This window comes from Rhinopithecus bieti, unplaced genomic scaffold (assembly GCF_001698545.2).
Source record: "Rhinopithecus bieti isolate Rb0 unplaced genomic scaffold, ASM169854v2 scaffold_31548, whole genome shotgun sequence".
Classification (NCBI taxonomy): Eukaryota; Metazoa; Chordata; class Mammalia; order Primates; family Cercopithecidae; genus Rhinopithecus; species Rhinopithecus bieti.
Genome location: NW_016814470.1, coordinates 2,729,171 through 2,750,580, shown reverse-complemented (window position 1 = coordinate 2,750,580; position 21,410 = coordinate 2,729,171). Strand labels below are relative to the sequence as shown.

General features: G+C 48.4%; 1 protein-coding gene across 2 annotated transcripts in view; it reads left to right on the top strand.

Moving 5' to 3' along the window:
• Positions 1-21,410, top strand: part of CORO2B (coronin 2B) — a 151,000-nt gene that overhangs the window by 110,404 nt on the left and 19,186 nt on the right. For both annotated transcript variants that reach the window (XM_017851194.1, XM_017851193.1), the window contains exon 3: positions 8,195-8,311. In XM_017851194.1, coding sequence (XP_017706683.1) covers positions 8,195-8,311 — 117 coding nt within the window. The remainder of the gene's footprint in view (positions 1-8,194; positions 8,312-21,410) is intronic.

Below are 21,410 nucleotides of genomic sequence, written 5' to 3'. Positions count from 1 at the left end.
TGGATCACCTAAGGTCGGGAGTTCGAGACCAGCCTGACCAACATGGTGAAACCCTGTGTCTACTAAAAAAAATTACCTGGGCACTGTGGCACATGCCTGTAATCCCACCTACTTGGGAGGTTGAGACAGGAGAATCGCTTGAACCCAAGAGATGGAGGTTGCGGTGAGCCGAGATCGCACCATTACACTCCAGCCTAGGCAACAAGAGTGAAACTCCGTCTCAAAAAAAAAAGAAAAAATTGCTTAACACAAGGCCTGGCACTTTGCAATCACTCATCAAATAGTCTTTGATTATCACTATTGTCTTCTTCATGGTAGTTCTGGCATTGCCATCCCACATCTTTTTCATGTGGACTCAATGTGGATTCCTGTGTTCTGTGCTGGTACATCAGAAGCATGGCACTCTGTGGTTGCAGGTATGTCTTGCTTCATAAAGTAAAAAGGGAAACCATGAAAAAGTAGTAAGGGTATCAGACCAGGGTCTGGGAATCTGGGAAGCCCAGAGAGGCCAGGGGTTATGTTCAAGGTCACTGGGCCAGTGAGTGCCGGAGCTGGGTGTGGAAATCCTGCCTCTTGCTCAGTCTGTTATTTCTGCCTCACTAAGCTGATTCTCTAGGTAAGAAAACATTTTGCTTCCATGTACAAAATTCAGCTCTGCAGTGATGGGAGAATCTAGGAAGCTGAAGCTGCAATGCAGGTTGGTTTGAAACTGTCTCATCCCCAGTCAGTTCACTGGGTTCAAAAACATCCTGGACAGGGGCTGAGAGCACCCACTGCTCCCCTGGACAGCCTGCTGGGTGAGCTACACCCACGGACTCACCATGCCACCAGCCTTTCCAAGAGAGGGCCCAGCCATAGCTGCCTGAGTGCATGCCACACACACACACACACACACACACACACATTGAAATGCACTTTCAATTAATTACATAATTTTATTTAATTTCAAAGATGTATTTTCCCTGGTCTTATTCTGTTTTATGTTGCTGTAACAAAAACCACAGACTTGGCAATTTATAATACACAGAAATGTATTCGGCTTACGGTTCTGGAAGCTGGGAAGTCAAAGAGCATGATGCAGGTATCTGGCAAGGGCCTTCCTGCTGTGACATCCCATGGCAGAAGGTAGAAGGGCAAGAGAGATAGAGCAAGAGAAGACCAAACTCACTTTTATAACAAACCCACTCACAATAACTAACCTACTACCAAGATAAAGACATTAATCCATGCATGAGGGCTGTGCCTAATCTGACCTAATCATCTCTTATAACCACTTCCCAACACTGTAGCATTGGAGACTAAGTTTCCAACACGTGAACTTTGGGGAACATATTCAAGCCATAGCACCCTCCAAACCATCCATGTGGTAACAAGGGTGTAGAGAAACCTGTATGAACAAATACATTTATGTTGCACAAAAGCTTTCGAAACATGTAAATCTGATAGGCACCAGTCTGCATATTATTCTTTAAGACCTGTTTGCTTGAAACCAGAGAGGAGTATTTTTCAATCAAGGCTATGGGAGGTGTGTTTTTTGTAATAATATCTGTTTTTTAATAACAATTTTATATGTTTGTTAGAATTAGAAGCTGCTAGTAATATCCAACTATTCACATGTTGTCACTATTAGCATTTTGATGTATTTTCTTGTAGATTGGTTTTTTAAAAAATAGATAGGGATCCTTTTATATGTACAGGTTGAGCATCCTAAATCCAAAAACCCAAAATCCAAAATGCTCCAAAATCTGAAACATATTGATCACCGACATGATGCTCAAAGTAAATGCTCTTTGAAGCACTTTAGATTTTGGATTTTCGGATCTGGGATGCTCAACCAGTAAGTAAAATGCAAATATTTCAAAATCTGAAAAAAAAAATCAACATCTGAAACACTTCTGGTCCCAGCACTTTGGATATGTGATACTCAACCTGTATAGAACTTGATTCTGTTTTACTAAGTGTAGATCTTTAGCAATGCTCATGCCACTAAATACTCTTTGAATATATGATTTTAAATGACCTCAGAATATTCAATTATATGGGTGTACTGTAATTTATTTTGACAATGTCCCCATTGCTGTCCCTATGATAAATAACATGGTGGTGACTGTTTTAGTGTGCTTCTCTGTTGATTTCCCTGGGGTATATTCCCAAAGCAGAATTATTGGTCAAAGTTCATGAACCTTTTAAAAGTGTTGGAGAGGTTCCGTCAAGTGGATCTCCGGAGAAGTTGCCCTACTTGACACTCCCACTCATCCTGGAGCAGGGCGTCCATGCCCCTCTCCTGGGGCTGGGGATCAGGTTATATCTAAAAGACACCCTATCTGCCAATAACTCTGTCTGTTGGCATTGGCACACAGGGTATATTTGAGATACAACCTGATCCCCAGCCCTGGGCTCTTGCTTGGGAAGACTCAGAGTGCACAACAGCTGCCATTCAGCATTTGACATTGAAGGGCTGTCCCAGCAAAGAAGAGCTGGACTTGTTCTGTGAGCCCTCCAGGATAACACCCACAAGAACAGGGTGAAGATCTCCCTAAGGGTTATAAACTCCAAAGAATAGGTCTCTTCCTCCACCCCCCACCCCAGGCAGCAAGGTCTCTGCCCCAGCTCTGTTGAGACTGAAGTTCTCTGAGGTTGAAGGACCAGATGGCAGGTTAGAGCCCTGGACTTCTGAGAACCCTACCCCTGGGATAATTCTGTGAGTCGACCATCTAAACAGTCATTGTACAGTCATGTAACATTGAAAAATCTTGACTCCATAGAAGCTCACTAAATCTCTGTTTTCTTAGTTGTAAAATGGGCTTGTGATGAGGATTAAATTTGATTATATTTGTAAATCAATACAAATGTGTTTATATTAATATACTATTACATTATCAATAGGTATGTATTAGTGTTGGTGTTAGTGGATTAGTATGAAGCATGAGAAAACAGCATTGTGTAGCAGTTAGGAACCAGGCTTTAGCGACAGAACCAAGTTTGGTCTCTGGTCACACTCCCTATACAGAAACGGTAACTTGTACAACAGAGGCATATGTGGGGCTTGGGGATAAAATTGCTCACATTTAAAAAAAATTTACAATCAGCTTCCTTTACAACATTTGACAGAGGCATTATGTTTTTTCTTTAATTTTTATGTTTGTTAAAGTAATAAATGTGCAGAGGTCAGAAGGTCTAATAATGCTCTACAGCCTGTAGCACTGCAAAGTGATGTGCTGGGGTTGGCTTGTGCTGGCTCGTGAGAGCCTATTGGTAAAATTTTTAGAAATTTAGGAGTTTTGCAAGCTGGTTGTTAAACAGAGCCATTATTATAAATTACATTGAATAAACTTACAATTAAGTTATAGTAAAAGCAGAAGTACTAAATATTAAAAATTTATTACTTCCCAATTATTTCACTATTATCTGTGTTCTTGAGGTTATCTGTGCCTATTACATTTGCATAGTGGAAATATTCTGTAATAGTGTGCTGAGAGCCTCTTCTATCTCTGTATCTGGTGACATTAGCCTGAAATCAGTGATCGTGGGAATATTTACACCACAAAAATTGGCAAACACTATGAATCAGTGCCTTTTTTTATCTGGAGACCCAGTTGTTAAGCATCTACAACCCACTACTGCCTAGAGCCACAACCCCTGTCCCGTCTTGTGACACCTCTGCATTTCCTACTCTGATTTTAGCTGTTTCTTTATGCACTTACCCCCATATTTCTTAATTACATGCTTTTACCACTGCATCTTGATTTTCAAGTATTAGACATGGCCTATTGTCTCCCTATTATGGAAAATGAGGCTCTAGCTTTTTTCCAGCTCTGTCTCTCTTCTTACTACACACACATACACATTTTCCTTGCCTCTGTCTTCCAAGTACAGCATAGCACAATTCTTGCTTAAGATGTAAATATTTGGCCAGGCACAGTGTCTCAAGCCTATAATCCCAGCACTTTAGGAGGCTGAGATGCGCGGATCACGAGGTCAGGAGATTGAGACCATCTTGGCTAACACGGTGAAACCCCGTCTCTACTAAAAAATACAAAAAACTAGCCAGGTGAGGTGGCGGGCACCTGTAGTCCCAGCTACTGGGGAGGCTGAGGCAGGAGAATGGCATAAACCTGGGAGGCGGAGCTTGCAGTGAGTTGAGATCCAGCCACTGCACTCCAGGCTGGGAGACAGAGCGAGACTCCATCTCAAAAAAAAAAAGATATAAATATCTTAATTTTTACATTATTACAATCATGTAAATATTGTACATAAAGCATTAAGCACTGTGATCGCATTAGTTTTCTTTTTTTTTTTTTTTTTTTTTTTTTTTTGAGACAGAGTCTTACTCAGTCATCCAGGCTGGAAGAGAGTGGCATGATCATGACTTATTGTAGCCTAGGCCTCCTGGGCTCAAGTGATCTTCCCACCTCAGCCTCCCAAGTAGCTGGGACTATAGGTGTGTGCCACTACACCCAGCTAATTTTTTTGCTGTATTTTGTGTAGAGGTGGAATTTTGCCATGTTTCCCAGGCTGGTCTCGAACTCCTGGGCTTAAACGATCCACCTGCCTTAGCCTCCCAAAGTGCTGGGATTACAGGTGTGAGCCACTGTGCCCAGCCTACGTTAGCTTTCTCAGACAACATTTTTTCTTGGAGGTAATAATTGCATTTTTAAATTTGCTTGATGTCTCTATAGAAAAGTGGTTTTCAAACTTTTTTTAAGCAATGGAGCTCATCAGTCTCTAGAAAGACTTGTCTTCTTCCTGAGTGCAGGACTGTGGCCACTCCCCCTTCTAAATAGGCTCCTCTCTTTTCAGAATAGGTTCCAGTGATGTTGCCTAACCTGCCCCTCCAGTGTATCACCCATGGGCTGCTGGCTAGAAGCTCCTGTTATCTGATGACCACCTATTGACTGGTTTGGTGCCTCTCAGATTTGCCTGGGCTGGGCTGGCTGCCAAACACTTAATGCAGACAGCCTTGCTCAGGGAGCACTCCAATGCAGCTTTTGAGATCAGACAGAAGGAATGATTCTGTCAGAGAGTAAGTGAGCTGTGGAAGCAGATGATACAGGGCCTATCCGCCCATGAAAAGTCTGAGCTGCAGGAGGGGAGCTGGCCAACAGTGACCAGTAGGGTTCAAGAACACTCGCTTTTGAGAATCACACCTGTGAGGAAATCCCAGCTGAGCGTTCAGCTGTTTGACCTTGGGCAAGTAACTTAACCTCTCTGGGCCTTAATTTCCTCATATCTAATTAACAGGGTTGTTTCCAGAGTTAAAGATAATGTGTGTAACCCTAATAAATCTCAGAGTCACATGTGACCCAGCCCCTGCTTAGAGTCTCATTTTTAAAAAATCATCTTCAGCTGAGAGCAATGGCTCACGGCTTTGGAATGCCAAAGCAGGTGGATCACCTGAGGTCAGGAGTTCAAGACCAGCCTGGCCAATACACAGAAACCCCATCTCTACTAAAAATATAAAAATTAGCTGGGCGTGATGGTTGACGTCTGTAGTCCCAGCTACTCAGGAGGCTGAGACAGGAGAATCGCTTAAACCTGGGAGGTGGAGGTTTCAGTGAGCCAAGATCACGCCACTGCACTCCAGCCTGGGCGACAGAGTGAGACTCTGTCTCAAAAAATAAATAAGTAAATAAAAGTTAATATTAAAATTTAAAAACTTTCTTTTTTCTTTTCATTTTTTTGGAGACAGAGTCTCACTCTGTCACCCAGGCTGGAGTGCAATGGTGCGATCTCAGCTCCCTGCAATCCTCGCCTCCCGGGTTCGCGCGATTCTTGTGGCTCAGCCTCCCGAGTAGCTGGGATTACAGGTACCCACTGCCACACCTGGCAAATTTTTGTATTTTTAGTAGAGACTGGGTTTCTCCATGTTGGCCAGGCTGGTCTCAAACTCCTGACCTCAGGTGATCCACCTGCCTCAGCCTATCAAAGTACTGAGATTACAGGAATGAGCCACCATGCCTGGCCTAAAAAATCATATTCTAACAGCTCAAAAGTAATTTAAAATATATGCCAAACCTAATTACATCTTTCATAGAATATTGAAAGAGTATTCAATATTCATAGAATATTCAGTATTCATAGAATATTGATATCATAACTGATATCAACACTCTCCAAATCCTTTTTCTCTATCCTCTAATTTTCCACAACATACAATATCAGTGAGGTTCTCCTGGGTCCAGCCTCTGAGGCTTTTTTCCCCTCTCTTTCTCTGCCTCATTCTGCATCTTCCATACCACTGCCATTTTCTCCAGTCCTGTTTTTTCCTCTACCCATCCTGCCATGGCTCTGTTGCAAAAGATCAAACGATCTGGAAATGAGCCGATAGAGATGCAGGCAGGAAGTGGTGGGGAAGAGGTCATGGCAGGACACACACTCTGAAATAACTCTTCTTCATCTCACTGGGAAGTGCTAGGCATGTGCAGTAGCAAGGACTTGGCAGAAATTGGTTCTCTTCCTCCTCATTATTCTGATGAGGAATCTGAAGGAGAGAGCGGTATGACCTCCTAGACCTCCCTCTTTTCTGACCACCTACCCACTGTTAGCAGATGGACAGTAACTGGAGAAACCTCCTTGCTTCCTCTCCTTCAAACTCCCCCAAAAAGTAGCATGAAAAAGACCTGAGAGATGGAAGCATAGCTTCTGCCTATTCCCCCTCCGTTCTCTGCCACCTTTGTAGCCGCTAAACATGGAACAGCTCTTCCACACCCATCCACACCGCTTGTTCCATCCTTTTGTGGACTCAACCCCTCCTAGGAAGTCATGGACTGAGCACCTACTGGGTACCAGACCTGTAAGGGGCTGGAGATTCAGAGACGAGGATGACACAGACTCTGTCCTCAGTTGCTCACAGGCAAACAGAACCAAACTGCAAATCAGATCTGGTTGTGGTTTTGTTTGTTTGTTTGTTTGTTTGTTTGTTTGTTTTGAGACAGAGTCTCACTCTGTCACCCAGGCTGGAGTGCAGTGGCACAATCTCGGCTCACTGCAACCTCCGCCTCCTGGGTTCAAGCGATTCTCCTGTCAGCCTCCTGAGTAGCTGGGATTACAGGCATGTGTCACCACGCCTGGATAATTTTTGTATTTTTAGTAGAGATGGGGTTTCTCCATGTTGGCCAGGCTGGGCTCAAACTCCTGACCTCAGGTGTTCTGCCCGCCTTGGCCTCCCAAAGTGCTGGGATTACAGGCGTGAGCCACCACTCTCGGCTTGGTTGTGTTATGGAGGGAAGCACAGAATGCTGCGAGAGCACAGAGGAAGAGATCTTCACCCACTAAGGTATCAGGGAGGACTTTCTGGAGGAGGTGTTATCTAAGCTGTACGATAATAAGTGCTGTCATATATTGAGCATTTACTGATATTCTCTTCACTAAGTGCTTTGCTGTGCGTATTGGCTCACATAATTTCACAACAATGCTAAAAAGTAGACATCGCTATTCTCATTTTAGAGAGAGGAAACCGAGGCTCAGAGAAGTTCATTAACTTTCCTAAGGCCACAACTTTCACTGCTAAAAGGTAGCAGAGCTGTGATTCAAACACAGGCCTGTGTGACTCTGAAGCCTATGCTTTCAACCACAGGGTACTGTGTACCAGTGTTGAAGATGTACACTGCACAAGGATGCTCGTTCATACCGTGGAGAGAATGGCTTGTGTAAGAGTGTATAGGCGGACCCAGAGATTCAGGCCTCTCCGCTGACTCCCGGTGCAGCAGGAAAGAGCCTCCTCCTGATCCAAACCTGACTATGCCCTGGGGGAAGCAGGGAGTGTGGGCCCCAGGGAGAGTAGGTGCAGCCCAGCGTCTGGGTGTGCGTGAACGGGGCAGAACGTGGGCCTGTGTGTGTGCCACCAGGGCTACTGCCCGTCAGGCTTTGGTCATTCCAGCTTGACTTTAAACACTTTTACTTCGTGCAAGGGCACCTTTTCCTCATTTGCAGAGGTGTGTATGAACGAGCAGCAGCCTGCCCCACCACGGCTGTGCGGCCTCCCTGCACCATTCAGTATTGGAGAGGACATAGCCACAGAGCAATGTGGCCCAACCTGACTTGGCCCAGCAGGGCCCAAAGACAAAAATAAAACACAGGTGATTCCTCCAGGACCTTCCAGTCCAGTTGAGAGGCCCAGAAAAAAGGCACTCCATTCAAGGCCACCCCAGGGCCATCAAACTAATCTCCTTCTCTCTCTCTTTCTCCTCTGCAGACAGGCAGGATTGAGCCCAACTACCCCAAGGTCTGCGGCCACCAGGGCAATGTGCTGGATATCAAATGGAACCCCTTCATCGACAACATCATTGCCTCGTGCTCAGAGGACACGTCGGTGAGCGGAGGGTGCTCCTGGAGGAGGGTGGGCTCAGGCCCTTCCCTGCTTCCTCAGGAGGCCTCTCTTCCTCCCCTCCCCTCCTCCTTCGCCCTTTGCCCTTCTTTTCCTCCTCTTTGTCATCCTTCCAGCAAGCCCTACGATGGGGATGGGATGGGAGCTAGGAAAGAACCAAGGGAAAAAATCTCTGCTGGATTCCACAGATCTGTGTTTTCAGTGTGATTGAGCTTGGAGGTGTTGCTTTTGTAGGTGAGAATTCGAATTTAAAAATTAAGCGTGTGATTCAGCATTCGTCTATGCTCTCTAAAGAAGGGCAAGGGAAAGAATATGAACAAGGAGGGACGGAGAAAAGGAAGGAACTGGATGGGCGTGAGGAAAGGAGCGCCTGTTCTTTGCAGCCTGGGCAGGGTAAATGTACCCTCTGGTTTGTCCTCCCTGAGTCGTGGTTTCTAGGAAAGGAGACTTAGCTGAGAGAAGAGTCCTGACTTTTCCAAGGACCCACACTGGTGACCCAAAATTTGAACTTCATGTTGTCCCAGCATTCAATGAGAAGAGAGAAGAAACAGGAGAAGGGAGATAAGTAAGAGAGATCAGGGAGGAGACAAAGAGAACAGGGACAGAAGAGATAGGAGAAATGGAGACGGGAGGGAAAGGGGGAAAGAGACAATTTAGAGAGAACGATAAAGAATCCAGGAAAAGTGACCTGGGCGCAGTGGGTTCATGCCTGTAATCCCAATGCTTTGGGAGGCCAAGGCAGGAGGATCACTTGAGGCTAGGAGTTTGAGACAGCCTGGGAAACATAGTGAGACCCCCATCTCTACAAAAAAATTGAATTAAAAAAAAAAAAAAACAACTAGGTGAGTGTGGTGGTGCACACCTGTAGTCCCAGCTACTAGGAAGGCTGAGGTGGGAGAATCACTTGAACCTGGAAGGTCAAGGCTGCAGTGAGCTGCGATTGCACCACTGCACTCCAACTTGGGTGACAGAATGAGACCCTGTCTCAAAAAAAAAATAAATAAATAAGAGTTCGAGCATGGTGGCACATGCCTATAATCCCAGCACTTTGGGAGGCTGAGGCAGGTGGATCATTTGAGGTCAGGAGTTCAAGACCAGCTTGGCCAACATGGTGAAACCCCATCTCTACTAAACATACAAAAATGAGCCAGGCGTGGTGGCCTACCCCTGTAATCCCAGCTACTCGGAAGGCTGAGGCAGGAGAATCACTTGAACCTGGAAGGCGCAGGTTGCAGTGAGCTGAGATTGTACCACCGCACTCCATGCATTTCAGCCTGGGCGACAGAGCAAGACTGCCTCAAAACAAAAAAAAAAAAAAAAAAGAGAGAGAGAATCCAGGGAAAGTAAAATCTGAAACTGCGTTTTGCCCACTCCTTCCTCAGACTCTACCAACTTTCACCAGTGGAGGTAGGGTCAGAGGTGCTGGCAGTGGCCTTCCAGAGGGAGGGTCCCATACTGTGTTCCACACTGCCCCTGAGCAGCATCCGTACACCAGCTTGGAAGAAAGAGGAGATTTCAGAGCCTCAACTGAGCTGGTGAGGAGGGCCCTTGTGTTCCCAGATGAAGGAGGATCAGCCTAAGCCCCTGATGTTCCCAGGCAAAGGAAGATCCCAGCCTTTTAGTCAGGCCACAAGCATCCACCTGATGCTCACTGGCAGAACCTGGGTACCGGTCAGATTTTCAGGAATGTTGGAATGGAAAGGAACTTCAGAGCTGATGTCTCCCTGTCTTCCCAGACTGGACTGTGAGCTCTTGGGAGCAGAGACCATAACCTATTTGGTTCTGCATCCCATGCATCCAGCACAGGGCCTGGTACCTAATAAATGCTTAGTAGGTGTTGGGTAGGATCGATGGATGCATGGATGGATGGATGGATGGATGGATGGATGGATGGATGATTGGATGGATGGATGGATGGATGGATGGATGGATGGATGGATGGATGGATGGATGGATGGATGGATGGATGGATGGATGGATGGATGGATGGATGGATGGATGGATGGATTGTTGGATGGATGACTACATTGATGGATAGAGAGATGAACGAGTAGATGGATGATAGATGAATGAATGAAATAATGGATAAGTAAGTAGATGACTGTATGACAATTGGGTAGGTGGATGAATGAACGATAAACAAATGAACAAGTAAATTAGTATAGTCCATCTAATCAGCTGTCCAGAGAAAGAGAGATTCACAGTAAATAGCCTCCATCCGTTCACACGCTGGGGGTGAACGTCAGCTGACACAGTACCTAGTACATGGGACAGTGGTGAGGAGGTGACTGGAAGGGTGGAGTATGCTTGACCAGCCCAGAATCCATCACAGAGGGCTCCTGAGAGTGGCAGCAGTGAAGGCAGGGCCCTTGGGAGCAGAGAGAGCAAGAGCCTGTAGTGAAGACGGTCCATCAGTCTTCAGCAGCCCCAAAACCAAATTAGGGACTGTGGTCAGGGATCAGGACATAGGCAGGCCAGGGCTGCAGAAGGAAAGGCACAGATGCTAGAGCTAGGGGACACAGAGAGTTCACCGGTTGCTTCCTGGGCTGGGAAGGAGGCAGATGAGCTGGTGGAGGCTGGAGAGCCCAATGGCCAGCACAAGAGACCTGGGCTCAGTGGCAAAGAGGGCAGGTGGAGGTGCTGCCCATCCTTCTCTCCGGGGTTCAGGGAGCCCAAGAAGGAATGCAGTGACCACAGCTGGCTTCATCCCTGCCTGCTGAGGTGCCGGGAGAGTTACGGGAAGGGCTGACCCCAGCTGGTGTCACCAGTCAGCAGGTAGTAGACGCCCCTGGAACTCAGGACTGCTCCTCTACCCACTCTGGGCTGGGCCTTTCACATACATTTAGCCCTTAGAGCCACTCTGTGAGACAGGCATTGCCACTCCCAAACTGAGGATTGGTAGGTAGGTCACAAGCCAGGAAGTAGAGGAGCAGCTATTTTACCTGGCCCACTCACTGCAGAGCCCATGCTCTGCCAAGCTTCCTTGCCACAGACAGCCAATGCCATCTCCCAGCGGCTCCCGTCTTACCCAGAGACCCAGCTAGGATAAGAGATGAGCAGTGCCCGTCTTGATGTAGAGGGGACAAAGTAGACCAGCGCTCCTGAAATCACTGGCCACCCAGGTTCCTCCTCAGGTCTCAATTTCTCCTGCCTGGCTCAGAGTGAGAAGGATCTGCCCAGTCCTAGCTTGGCATCTTATTTAACCTGATATGTGCCTCATGCTCCAGGACCCCAGCTTGTAAACAAGACATCCATGGTTTGTGTCCAAGAAAAACCTCAGGCTGCTTTCCTGGCCACATGAGCCAAGAGACTCTCTTCAGTTTTGCACACACTGACTGAGAGAGCACGGTATGCCTCACACCACCCTGGCTGCTGGGGTCCAAAGAGCTCAACCATGGGATCTGGTAGACCTGGGCTGGAATCTCAGCTTCACCATTTACCATCTGGGTGGCCAAGGGAGTGTTACTTGGCCTCTCTGAGCCTCGCCTTTGCTCATCTCTGAATCAGTAAGATACCTCCCTTTGGCTATTGTGATGAAGATGAAGGTTAGCCTGTGTCCCGTAGTATGCCTGTCCCTTTGTCGATGCCTGCTCATCTCACTCCTGCTCTGGTAACACCCCTAGCAGAGGGGCAGAGGGGCAGAGGGGCAGGGCCCACCCCACCCACCAAAAGGTGGTGCAGAATGAGGTCATTGCATCCACCAAGGTCAAACAAAGGGCCATGCACACAGGATTAGTTTTGAGCAAGGTGCAGAGAGGAGAAGAGGTAGTTAGCTGGACTTTGGAGAAGCAGGACATTGACAGACAGAAAAAGGGTTAGAGAAGGAGTCCCAGGAAGAGACCCAGTATATCCAGTGTGCTTGGCCTGGAGAGAATGCATATACAGTGCACTTAGAAAAGGGAGAGTCATCTGGTGTGGCTGGAGCCCTGGCGTGGTGGTCAGTGAGAGGAGCGGGCAAGAAGGGAGGCTGCGCAGCGCAGGGCAATTGGGCCCAAGGAGAGAAGGCTTAGGATGCAGGGTGAGCAGCCCAACTTTGCAGTGAGACCTGTGCTTCTCAAGCCATCTGAGCATTAGTGGACCCTACCGAGTGTGGTGCATGGGAGACACTACACGCTCCACGGAACCAGGGAAGGGGACCTGTGTGGATGGAGGGGGTCACAGACAGCTTTATGGAGGACATGGGGCCTGAGCTAGCTGGATACAGGTGAATCAGTGGAGAGAGGGGAATAGCAGAGGGGTGTGGCTGGAGGAGTGAAGGGAAGGGACATGGGCTCAGAGCACAGGAAGGGAGGGGCTGGCCTGGGCTGCTGATCCAGAGACAAGGAGATTAAGTCTCTGGATCAGAGAGGAACTAAGCTCTTGCTCCGGCTGCCAGGCCAGCTGCCCCAGAAGTACAGCCCTGAACCCCATCTTGCCCGGGTGTCCACCTCTCCCCACCTCGGGGCTAGGGATCTTGGCATTAAAACCAACAGGTCCCTGAGGCTGGATCCCAGCCTCTCCTGGAGGAGGCACTCTGAGACCCTGAGGGAGGTGCCTTGCCCAAGGTCACACAGACAGCCTGTGTCCTAGGAAGGTCCCCTGACTCCCAGTCTGCACTCTCAGCCCCTCACCGGTGGCCCTGGTTCTACAAAGGAGGAAACTGAGGCTCAGGGCCTTGGTGGACTGGGCTGACAGTTCAGATTCATCCACACTCAACATTGACATCACAGCGTCTGCTCTCCTCAGGGCCCAACCTGGATGCTGGGGAAAGCACAGGAGAGGCAGCCCCGCTGCAGCCTGGGAGGGGGTGGGGTGTAAAGGAAATGGAGTTTGCAGCTTCCAGGGGGTGGACAGGAGGTCAGCACTGCTGCCAGGGCCCTTCCCACGGCCTCCCTACCTCCATCAAAGCGCCTGAGGCACAGGCCACCTAGGCACCCTCCCTCCACTCATTCCAGCTGGAATGGTCAACTTGCTGCACACCAGACACGACATTCAGACCCAGGGTTGGGAGGTCAGTCAGCAAAGCTGCTGTGTGTGCCAGGCACTATGCTACATACAGGACTGGGGATGGTGCCAGCCTACAGGGGCCCAGAGGGAAGCTCTTCACAGCAAGCCTGGACCAGTTCCCCTGCTAGTGCCTGCCCATTTCACCCCCAGCCTGCCACGTCCCTCTACTTGTCTCTCAGAACATTCAGAGGACACTGGTGGAATTTCACGAGCCCTAATTTCCCCAGCTCCTTCCCCATATCTTACAGTCCTGCAACCTCCAGTGAAATCAATCCCCGTCCCCCAGGATCCATTTCCCCTCCCTGAGCAGGAGCAGGTCCTCTGGAGTCTAGCCTCCATCCCGCCAGGGATCCAGCAGAACATACCCAGGCCCTTTCCCAGGGGCTTCGGGCCCGAGGGAGGGCTGGGGGCCATAACTCTCCCTGGCATCTGGCAGAATCCAGTTCTTTCCGCTGCTGGGTGATGTCACCTATTGTTGAAGGCTATGCTTTTTATAGCTTCTGCTGCAGCTAGGGAGGGTGGCTGGCAGGCGGCAGGGAAGGGCGCTATCGGTTTCCAAGCCTCGTGCTCCCAGCCCTTCTCCGGGGGCCAGCAGCCGCAGAAAGAGAGAGGTTTCTGTCATCTCAAGGAGAGGGAGAGAGTGATCCCAGGAGAGAAGGAGGAGGGAGAAGAGGCAGGTGCCTCTTGCTGGTGGGCCAAGCTCCACATCTTTCCTTTGCCTTTTATCCAGGCTCCTCCATCCTGTGTCTGCTCTCCTCACCCTGTACATGATGCCCCTCCCTGAGGAGCTGGGGGTGGGATGGACAGGATGTCAGCCCTGCTGGAAGCCACCCACCACCCTGCCTCCCGCACACCCCTGCCTCCTGAGCTCCCGAACCAATACTTCTTGGAGCTGGAAGGGAGTGATGCACTTTTGTAGAGGTAGAAGGAAGGTAGCTCTGAGGGGCCAGTGAGCTGAGTGAGTCTTCACCAATGATTTAGCAGCCACAGAGAAAGCAGCAGTATGGCTCCATAGCTAAGCAGCCAGACTCAGAAGTCCCTAGGCCTAGGTTCAAATCCTGGCTCTGCCACTTCCAGGCTCTGTGATCTAGGACTAGTTTCTTTACCTCTCTGAGTACCAGTTGCCTACCACCCTAAAATAGGGATCATCTCAGGCTCTGAGAACTAGATGAATATAAAAGTGTTTTGTGTCCCCTAAGAACTCCATAGACATTAACTGTTACTTTCTTTTCCTTAAGTGAGGGCCCAAGAGTTTAAATAACTTGCCCAGGCCGGGCACTGTGGCTCATGCCTGTAATCCCAACACTTTGGGAGGCTGAGGTGGGTGGATCGCCTGAGGTCAGCAGCTTGAGACCAGCCTGGCCAACATGATAAGCGGAAGGACAGATCATGTCCTCCTCAGGGGGTTGGGTTCAGCCCAGGGAAGAAGGAAAAATCAGGTACGGGCACGGGCAGAGTGTGGAAGAGAGGAGGAGGGTAGTCTGCCTGATTCCGGTTCTGAGTTTGAACCCCAGCTCCTCCTTTCCCAGCTGTGACATCAGGGCCGTGGTGGACTGGGCTGACAGTTCAGATTCATCCACACTCAACATTGACATCACAGCGTCTGCTCTCCTCAGGGCCCAACCTGGATGCTGGGGGAAAGTTTCCTCACCTCCGTGGGCCTCATTTCCTTATCTGTGCAAGGACAGTCATTAGTAGAGTCATAATAATAATAGGCAGCAGTGTCCTTTCATGCATCCAGCACCACAACGACCACTTCATGCATCCTCTAGCAGCGCCTTCCCAGGACTCGCAGCAGTAGATGCTCAACAATGTTTCCTTCTGGGTCCTCAGTTCGCCCCTCCTACCTCCCTGGGTTTGGTGGGATTTGTTTCCCATATTGGGAAACAGTGAGTCCGGTGCTCAGAAGATGTCAGAATCAAGGGAGACTTTGAGATTCTACCTCTTGTTTAGATGAATGATGATAAACTCAATTTTTAGAATGAACAGAATGATTGACAAGAAACGGGGAGGAGAGAGCTCCAGGAGCCTCCTGGCCCCTAAGCAAACACCTTCAGTTTTCTCTTCACTGCGGGAGACATCACAGTTACTGTGCTCTTGGAACCAGGCATCATCTCTGTGGATTGGTTAGATGGAAATCTTGGAGCCAATGATTGTGTATTGTATACAGCTAAATTGGAGGCTTCTTGAGGGCAGAAACCATATCTTTTTTTTTTTTTTTTTGAGACAGAGTCTCACTTTGGCACCCAGGCTAGAGTGCTGTGATACTATCTTGGCTCACTGCAGCCTCCGCCTCCTGAGTTCAAGTGATTCTCATGCCTCAGCCTCCCAGGTAGCTGGGACTATAAGCCCATGCCACCACTCCCGGCTCATTTCTGTGTTTTTAGTAGAGACGGGGTTTCACCATGTTGGCCAGGCTGGTCTCGAACTCCTGGACTCAAGTGATCCACCCACCTTGCATCCCAAAGTTCTGGGATTGCAGGAGTGAGCCACTGCGCCCAACCCAGAAACTATATCTTTTTTTTTTTTTTTTTTTTTGAGACGGAGTCTTGCTCTGTCACCAGGCTGGCATGCAGTGGCGCAATCTCAGCTCACTGCAACCTCCAACTCCTTGGTCCAAGTGATTCTCCTGCCTCAGCCTCCTGAGTAGCTGGGATTTACAGGCACGCGCCCCCACGCCCCAGCTAATTTTTGTATTTTTAGTAAAGACAGGGTTTCATCATGTTGGGCAGGCTGGTCTTGATCTCCTGACCTCAAGTGAACTGCCCGCCTGGGCCTCCCAAAGTGCTGGGATTACAGGTGTGAGCCACTGCACCCAGCCCAGAAACCATATCTTATACTGTCCTGTCACTCCCCACACTACCCCAAAACAGATTTGTTTGTTTTTTGAAGTAGCTACTAAGGGGTTAGATATCAGATCTTCTCCTAGCTGCTTAGGCCCGTGGTGAACTCCAGCTCCTCCTGTGAACTTCTGTAGCACGTAGCACATATACAGACATTGGGTCCTGTCTGCTTGCTGTAGTGTGTAATAAGCAGCAGATCCCTTAAATGGAGTAATCTGCCCCTTAGGAACAGTGTCATCAGAGGGACTAATAGTCCTAGCCCTAAGTCACGAGCAGTCATGACCCTCAACATGTCAGAAAGCAGAGATCCAACCAGACACCTCCATAATCATGTAAGCATTTTAAAGATGAAGTTTATGCTGCATTCCATAAAATGGAGACATACTTCATAACGTATGTATTGACTATACAGGGGGCAACAAAGTGCACATGAAAAATATAACTTGGCCGGGCTCAGTGGCTCATGCCTGTAATCCCAGCGCTTTGTGAGGCCAAGATGGGCAGATCGCTTGTGCTCAGGAGTTCGAGACCAACCTGGGCAACATGGCAAAACCCTGTCTCCACATACACACATACAAATACAAATATTAGCTGGTCATTGTGGTGCACATCTGTAGTTTCAGCTACTTAGGAGGCTAAGGTGGGAGGATGGCCTGATCCTGGGAGGTGGAGGTTGCAGTGAGCCGAAATTGCACCACCGCACTCCAGCCTGGGTGAGAGAGCAAGACCCTGTCTGAAAAAGAAAAGAAAACTATAACTCAATTACATCTAAAGTTTAACCACTATAAAACTTGGGTATGATCCTTAATTAATATTAAGTAAGCATCCTTAAGTGTTATTCTTTGGTCATCTGCTTGGTAGTGTATACATTTTATCTTTACTTGGTATTTATAGCAGCTCTGCTGTATGGGTATAATTGTCCTTACAGGTGTGAAGACAGATGCTCAGAGAGGCTAAGAAACTTGGGGAAAATCTCACAGCCAATAAGGTCAGAGCCTGGATTCTAACGGAGCTGTCAGATCACAAAGCTTCTTGCTTGTTGGCCAGCTGCTCCCTTTCCCATGTGCAGGGACAGTTGGTTTTGTAGCTTTATTAACTGTGCTTATCAGCTGCCTTGCCTTTGTCTTGTCTGCAGTGTCTGCTGTCTCCCCAGCAGGACTGACAGCTACTTGAGACTAAGAACCGTTCCCCCATATCTAATCTGTTTGGCACAGAGAGGACCCGGGTATGTTCTGTTGGGTTGAATATCACTGAGTTAAACAAGGCTCTGATCCAGGGACCTGTGAAGGGGACAGTCCCCAGCAAGGCTGGCTTGCTGGAGAGAGTGGTTTTGCCACTTCTCCCCACCCTTTCCTTCCAGAAATCCAGTTTGGCAAACGCTACTGAGTTTCCTGTTGAATTGAAGTAACCTCCCAGAGCAACCTCTGAGCAGATCCGCAGGGCTCCTCCCATGCCTTATCCACTCTTTGTTTTCAACAAAACCTTTGAATACTAAGGGATTGGAATTCCTTTCCCAGCTACTCAGGCCCACTGTGAACTCCAGCTCCTCCTCTGAGCTTTGTAGCATGTGGTGCTACTGTTTGCTGCAGCCATGGGTCAAGCAGAGCCAGTCTCCTTCTCCCAGTAATGTATTCAGTGATGTCAAAGCAGAAAAGTTTGGAAGATTAACTAATACTATCTAAATGTGCAGATGAAGGTCGGGTGCCGTGGATCACTTGAGGTCAGGAGTTCGAGACCAGCCTAGCCAACATGGTGAACCCTCATCTCCACTAAAAGTACAAAAATTAGCTGGGCGTGGTGGTGGGTGCCTATAATCCCAGTTACTTGGGAGTCTGAGGCAAGAAAATTGCTTGAATCCAGGGGACGGAGGTTGCAGTGAGCTGAGATCACACCACTTCACTCCAGCCTGGGCGAAAGAGCGAAACTCCATCTCAAAATAAATAAATAAATAAATAAATAAATAAATAATAAAGTAAATGTGCAGATGAGAAAACCAGGACCCAGGCAGGGAAGTGGCTGGTATCAAATGGGGATAAAGCAAGGCACCTGTCTCCCTCTCTGTGGGATATTTATTCATCTGAGTCCCCCAAGCCCTGCCTGAGACCCTACATCCAACAGTTCTTGGTGAAAACAGCTCTCTTGGTTTCCAACTGTAGCCCTTCATTCCATGAGACTTGAATCCAGTCAAGGGGCTGGAGCCTGGGCACAGACACAGCTACCCCCATCGCCCATCCCCTAGGCTTAGCCCCTAGGCTTCTAGGCAGAGCTGTCACCCCAGCATATCAGCTCGTGTATCTAGAAGGCTTCACACTTCCAAGAGCTCTGCACCCAGTTTAGTTGAACCCACACACCTCTAACAGGTACAGTCTCTATTTTCTGGATGAGGAGCCTGAGCCTCAAGACAGGTTAACTGGCTTGTTCAAAGTCACCCAGCTAGTAAATAAGATTGGAGCCTTGGCTGGGGCTCACTCCACAGCCCCCCAGGTGACTCTACCTTACCCCGGCATAGGTTTAACCCAGAGATACCTCAGTTACTGGGTTGCTCAGGAATTAGGGTGTCCTGGGAAAGAGTTTTTTTCTGAGACTCTGGGCCCAAGCAGAGCTTCTTCGAGCCTCAGTGACGAGATATGACACACATGACCTCTGGCCTCCTCTGCCACCAGCCAGCCTGCTACGAGCAAGGCTGACCCCCCTGCAGTTTCCCTACCTGCTGCGCCTGACCCCACACACGCTGGGCATTTTTCTGCCTCCTTACCCCTTCCAACATCCCAACCTGTCTTTTCAAACTTAGTTCAACATCCTCTCTTCCAACACTGCTTTCCCAGACCCTCCCACCCCGGTGCCCCTAACAGCTGGGTTCAAGCTTTCTGAACAGCTCTGTGCCCCCACAGCCTCTCCTTCTGCCTGCACCACTCAGTGCTGCTCAAGAGCAGGCATGGGCAAGTTCAACACCACACCCCACTGGCTCATAGGAGGCCCTTGGGAGGTGTTAGTGGAGTTAATGAGCCTCAACTTTTGGTTTCAAAGATCTTTCTTGATGGCCAGGGGCAACTATTCTGCCTCAGTCAATGCTTATGTACCAAGATACAGTGTGAGACGTCCCTAGACAGAATCCTCTGCCCCCAAACATCTCATCCCTTTGAGTTTGAAAGCTTCAGAGCTTCCTACTCAAGTGCAAACAAGGGTAGCCAATAGACATGAGAAAAGATGCCTGTTTTTTTTTTTTTTCTTTTTTTTTCGAGACAGGGTCTCACTCTGTCACCCACACTAAAGTGTAGTGGCGTGATCATAGCTCACTGCAGCCTCATCTTCCTGGGCTCAGGCGATCTTCCTGCCTTAGCCTTCCCAGTGCCTGGGACTACAGGCACATGCCACCACATCCAGCTAATTTTTTCCTTTTTTGTAGAGATAGCAGTCTCACTATGTTGCCCAGGTTTGTCTTGAACTCCTGGGCTCAAGCAATCCTCCCGCCTAGGCTTCTTATTTTGAGACGGAGTCTCACTCTGTTGCCCAGGCTGGAGTGCAGTGGCACAATCTTGGCTCACTGCAACCTCCACCTCCCAGGTTCCAGCAATTTCTCCTGCCTCAGCCTCCTGAGTAGCTGGAATTACAGGCGTGAACCACCACACCCAGCTACCGCCTAGGCTTCTTAAAGTGCTAGGATTACAGACGTGAGCTACCACGCCTGTCCTCGGTATTTCTAAGAATGGAGGGAACACAAATCCAAACACCAGGTGGCATTTTTGACCTATCAGATGGGTAAAAATCCAGTTTTTTAAAGGTATAGTTTTAGAGGCATAATGAAGCAGTCTCAGACTCTGTGGGTTAAAACTAGGACAGTTTTGGGGACAATTTTACAGTAACTATAAAAAATATGAAACACTTACAGCCGTTTTCCTACAAGAATATCCACACTAATGCACAAACTTGTATTTCGAGCGTGTTCGTCATAGAATGAATTGTAATCATGAAAAAAAGTGAACAGAACGTAGATGTCAATTAATAGAGGTCGATTAAATTCATCATGGAACAGTCATATAACAGATGCCTCTCTGGCCACTTAAAAAGATAAGGTAGATATTCATGGAGTGGTGTGGAAAGATGCCCACTATCTGTTATGTGAGAAGAGCAAGTTGAAAGAGAACATGTGTAATAGTATCCCTTCTGGGTAAAAAGAAAGAAGTGTGTGTGTCTACGTGTCTATGTCTGTCATAGGTGGGTGTCTAGTCCAAGCATTAGTCTCCCAACTTCAGGGTCACCTTTCTTCAGTACATCTGGGGACAGAAGGAATGTGTTTTGTTGGTGACTACTGAATTATGTACTCAGCAGCTTGCTCCCCCTGCACCCTCTCAGCCACTTCCAGACCAGTCTTCATCCCTGAACGCCCTCGTGCAGGGGCTGTTGAGGAAAGAACACTGGGGTATTCCGGGCCCCTATACATCACTCCCCTCCCCGCATTCCCCCCTTCCACCATCTCACAGGACTGTGTGGGAGTGTTGGACTTTACTCGAGGTTTGGAACCACCAAAGGGGATGACAATGGAGATGGAAAAATATTTCAAACTCTTCCCAAATTATAAACCTTTTCTCAAGTGGGCTTTTGAAATGGATTTACGGAAACTGAGAATGGTGCACCCAAGGGTGACCCCAAACCCTTGACAGAATTTGCCTTTCTTACCCTGAAACCTCCCAGTCGACAGGCACAGGAGCTGGCTCTGTGGGGGAACACACGTGAGGGAAATGCTCATTCTTATAGTCTGAGGAGGCACCAAGAAAGAAAATTTGTCCAAAGAATGCCCTGAGGGGCACCCCAGTTCCTAGCCTTGCTCCTAGGACCTCTGGTCTGCCTTTGGCTTTCTTCCTTTTTTTTATTTTTTTGTGACAGAGTCTCACTCTGTTGCCCAGGCTAGAGTGCAGTGGTACGTTCATAGCTCACTGCAGCCTTGAACTCCTGGGCTTAAGTGATCCTCCCACCTCAGCCTCCTGAATAGCTGGGACTACAGGTGCATGCCACAACACCTGGCTGATTTTTTCAATTTTTTGTAGAGGCAGGGTCTCACTATGTTGCCCAGTCTGGTCTTGAACTCCTGGGCTCAAGTGATCCTCCTGCCTTGGCCTCCCGAAGTGCTGGGATTGCAGGCGTGAGCCACTTCACGTGGCTTTGGCTTTCTTTAACATGCTTTCTGCGTTCATTCATAGCCTTTGGAATTGTAATCAATTGACTAGTATTACATATTGATATAATGTATTAAATTG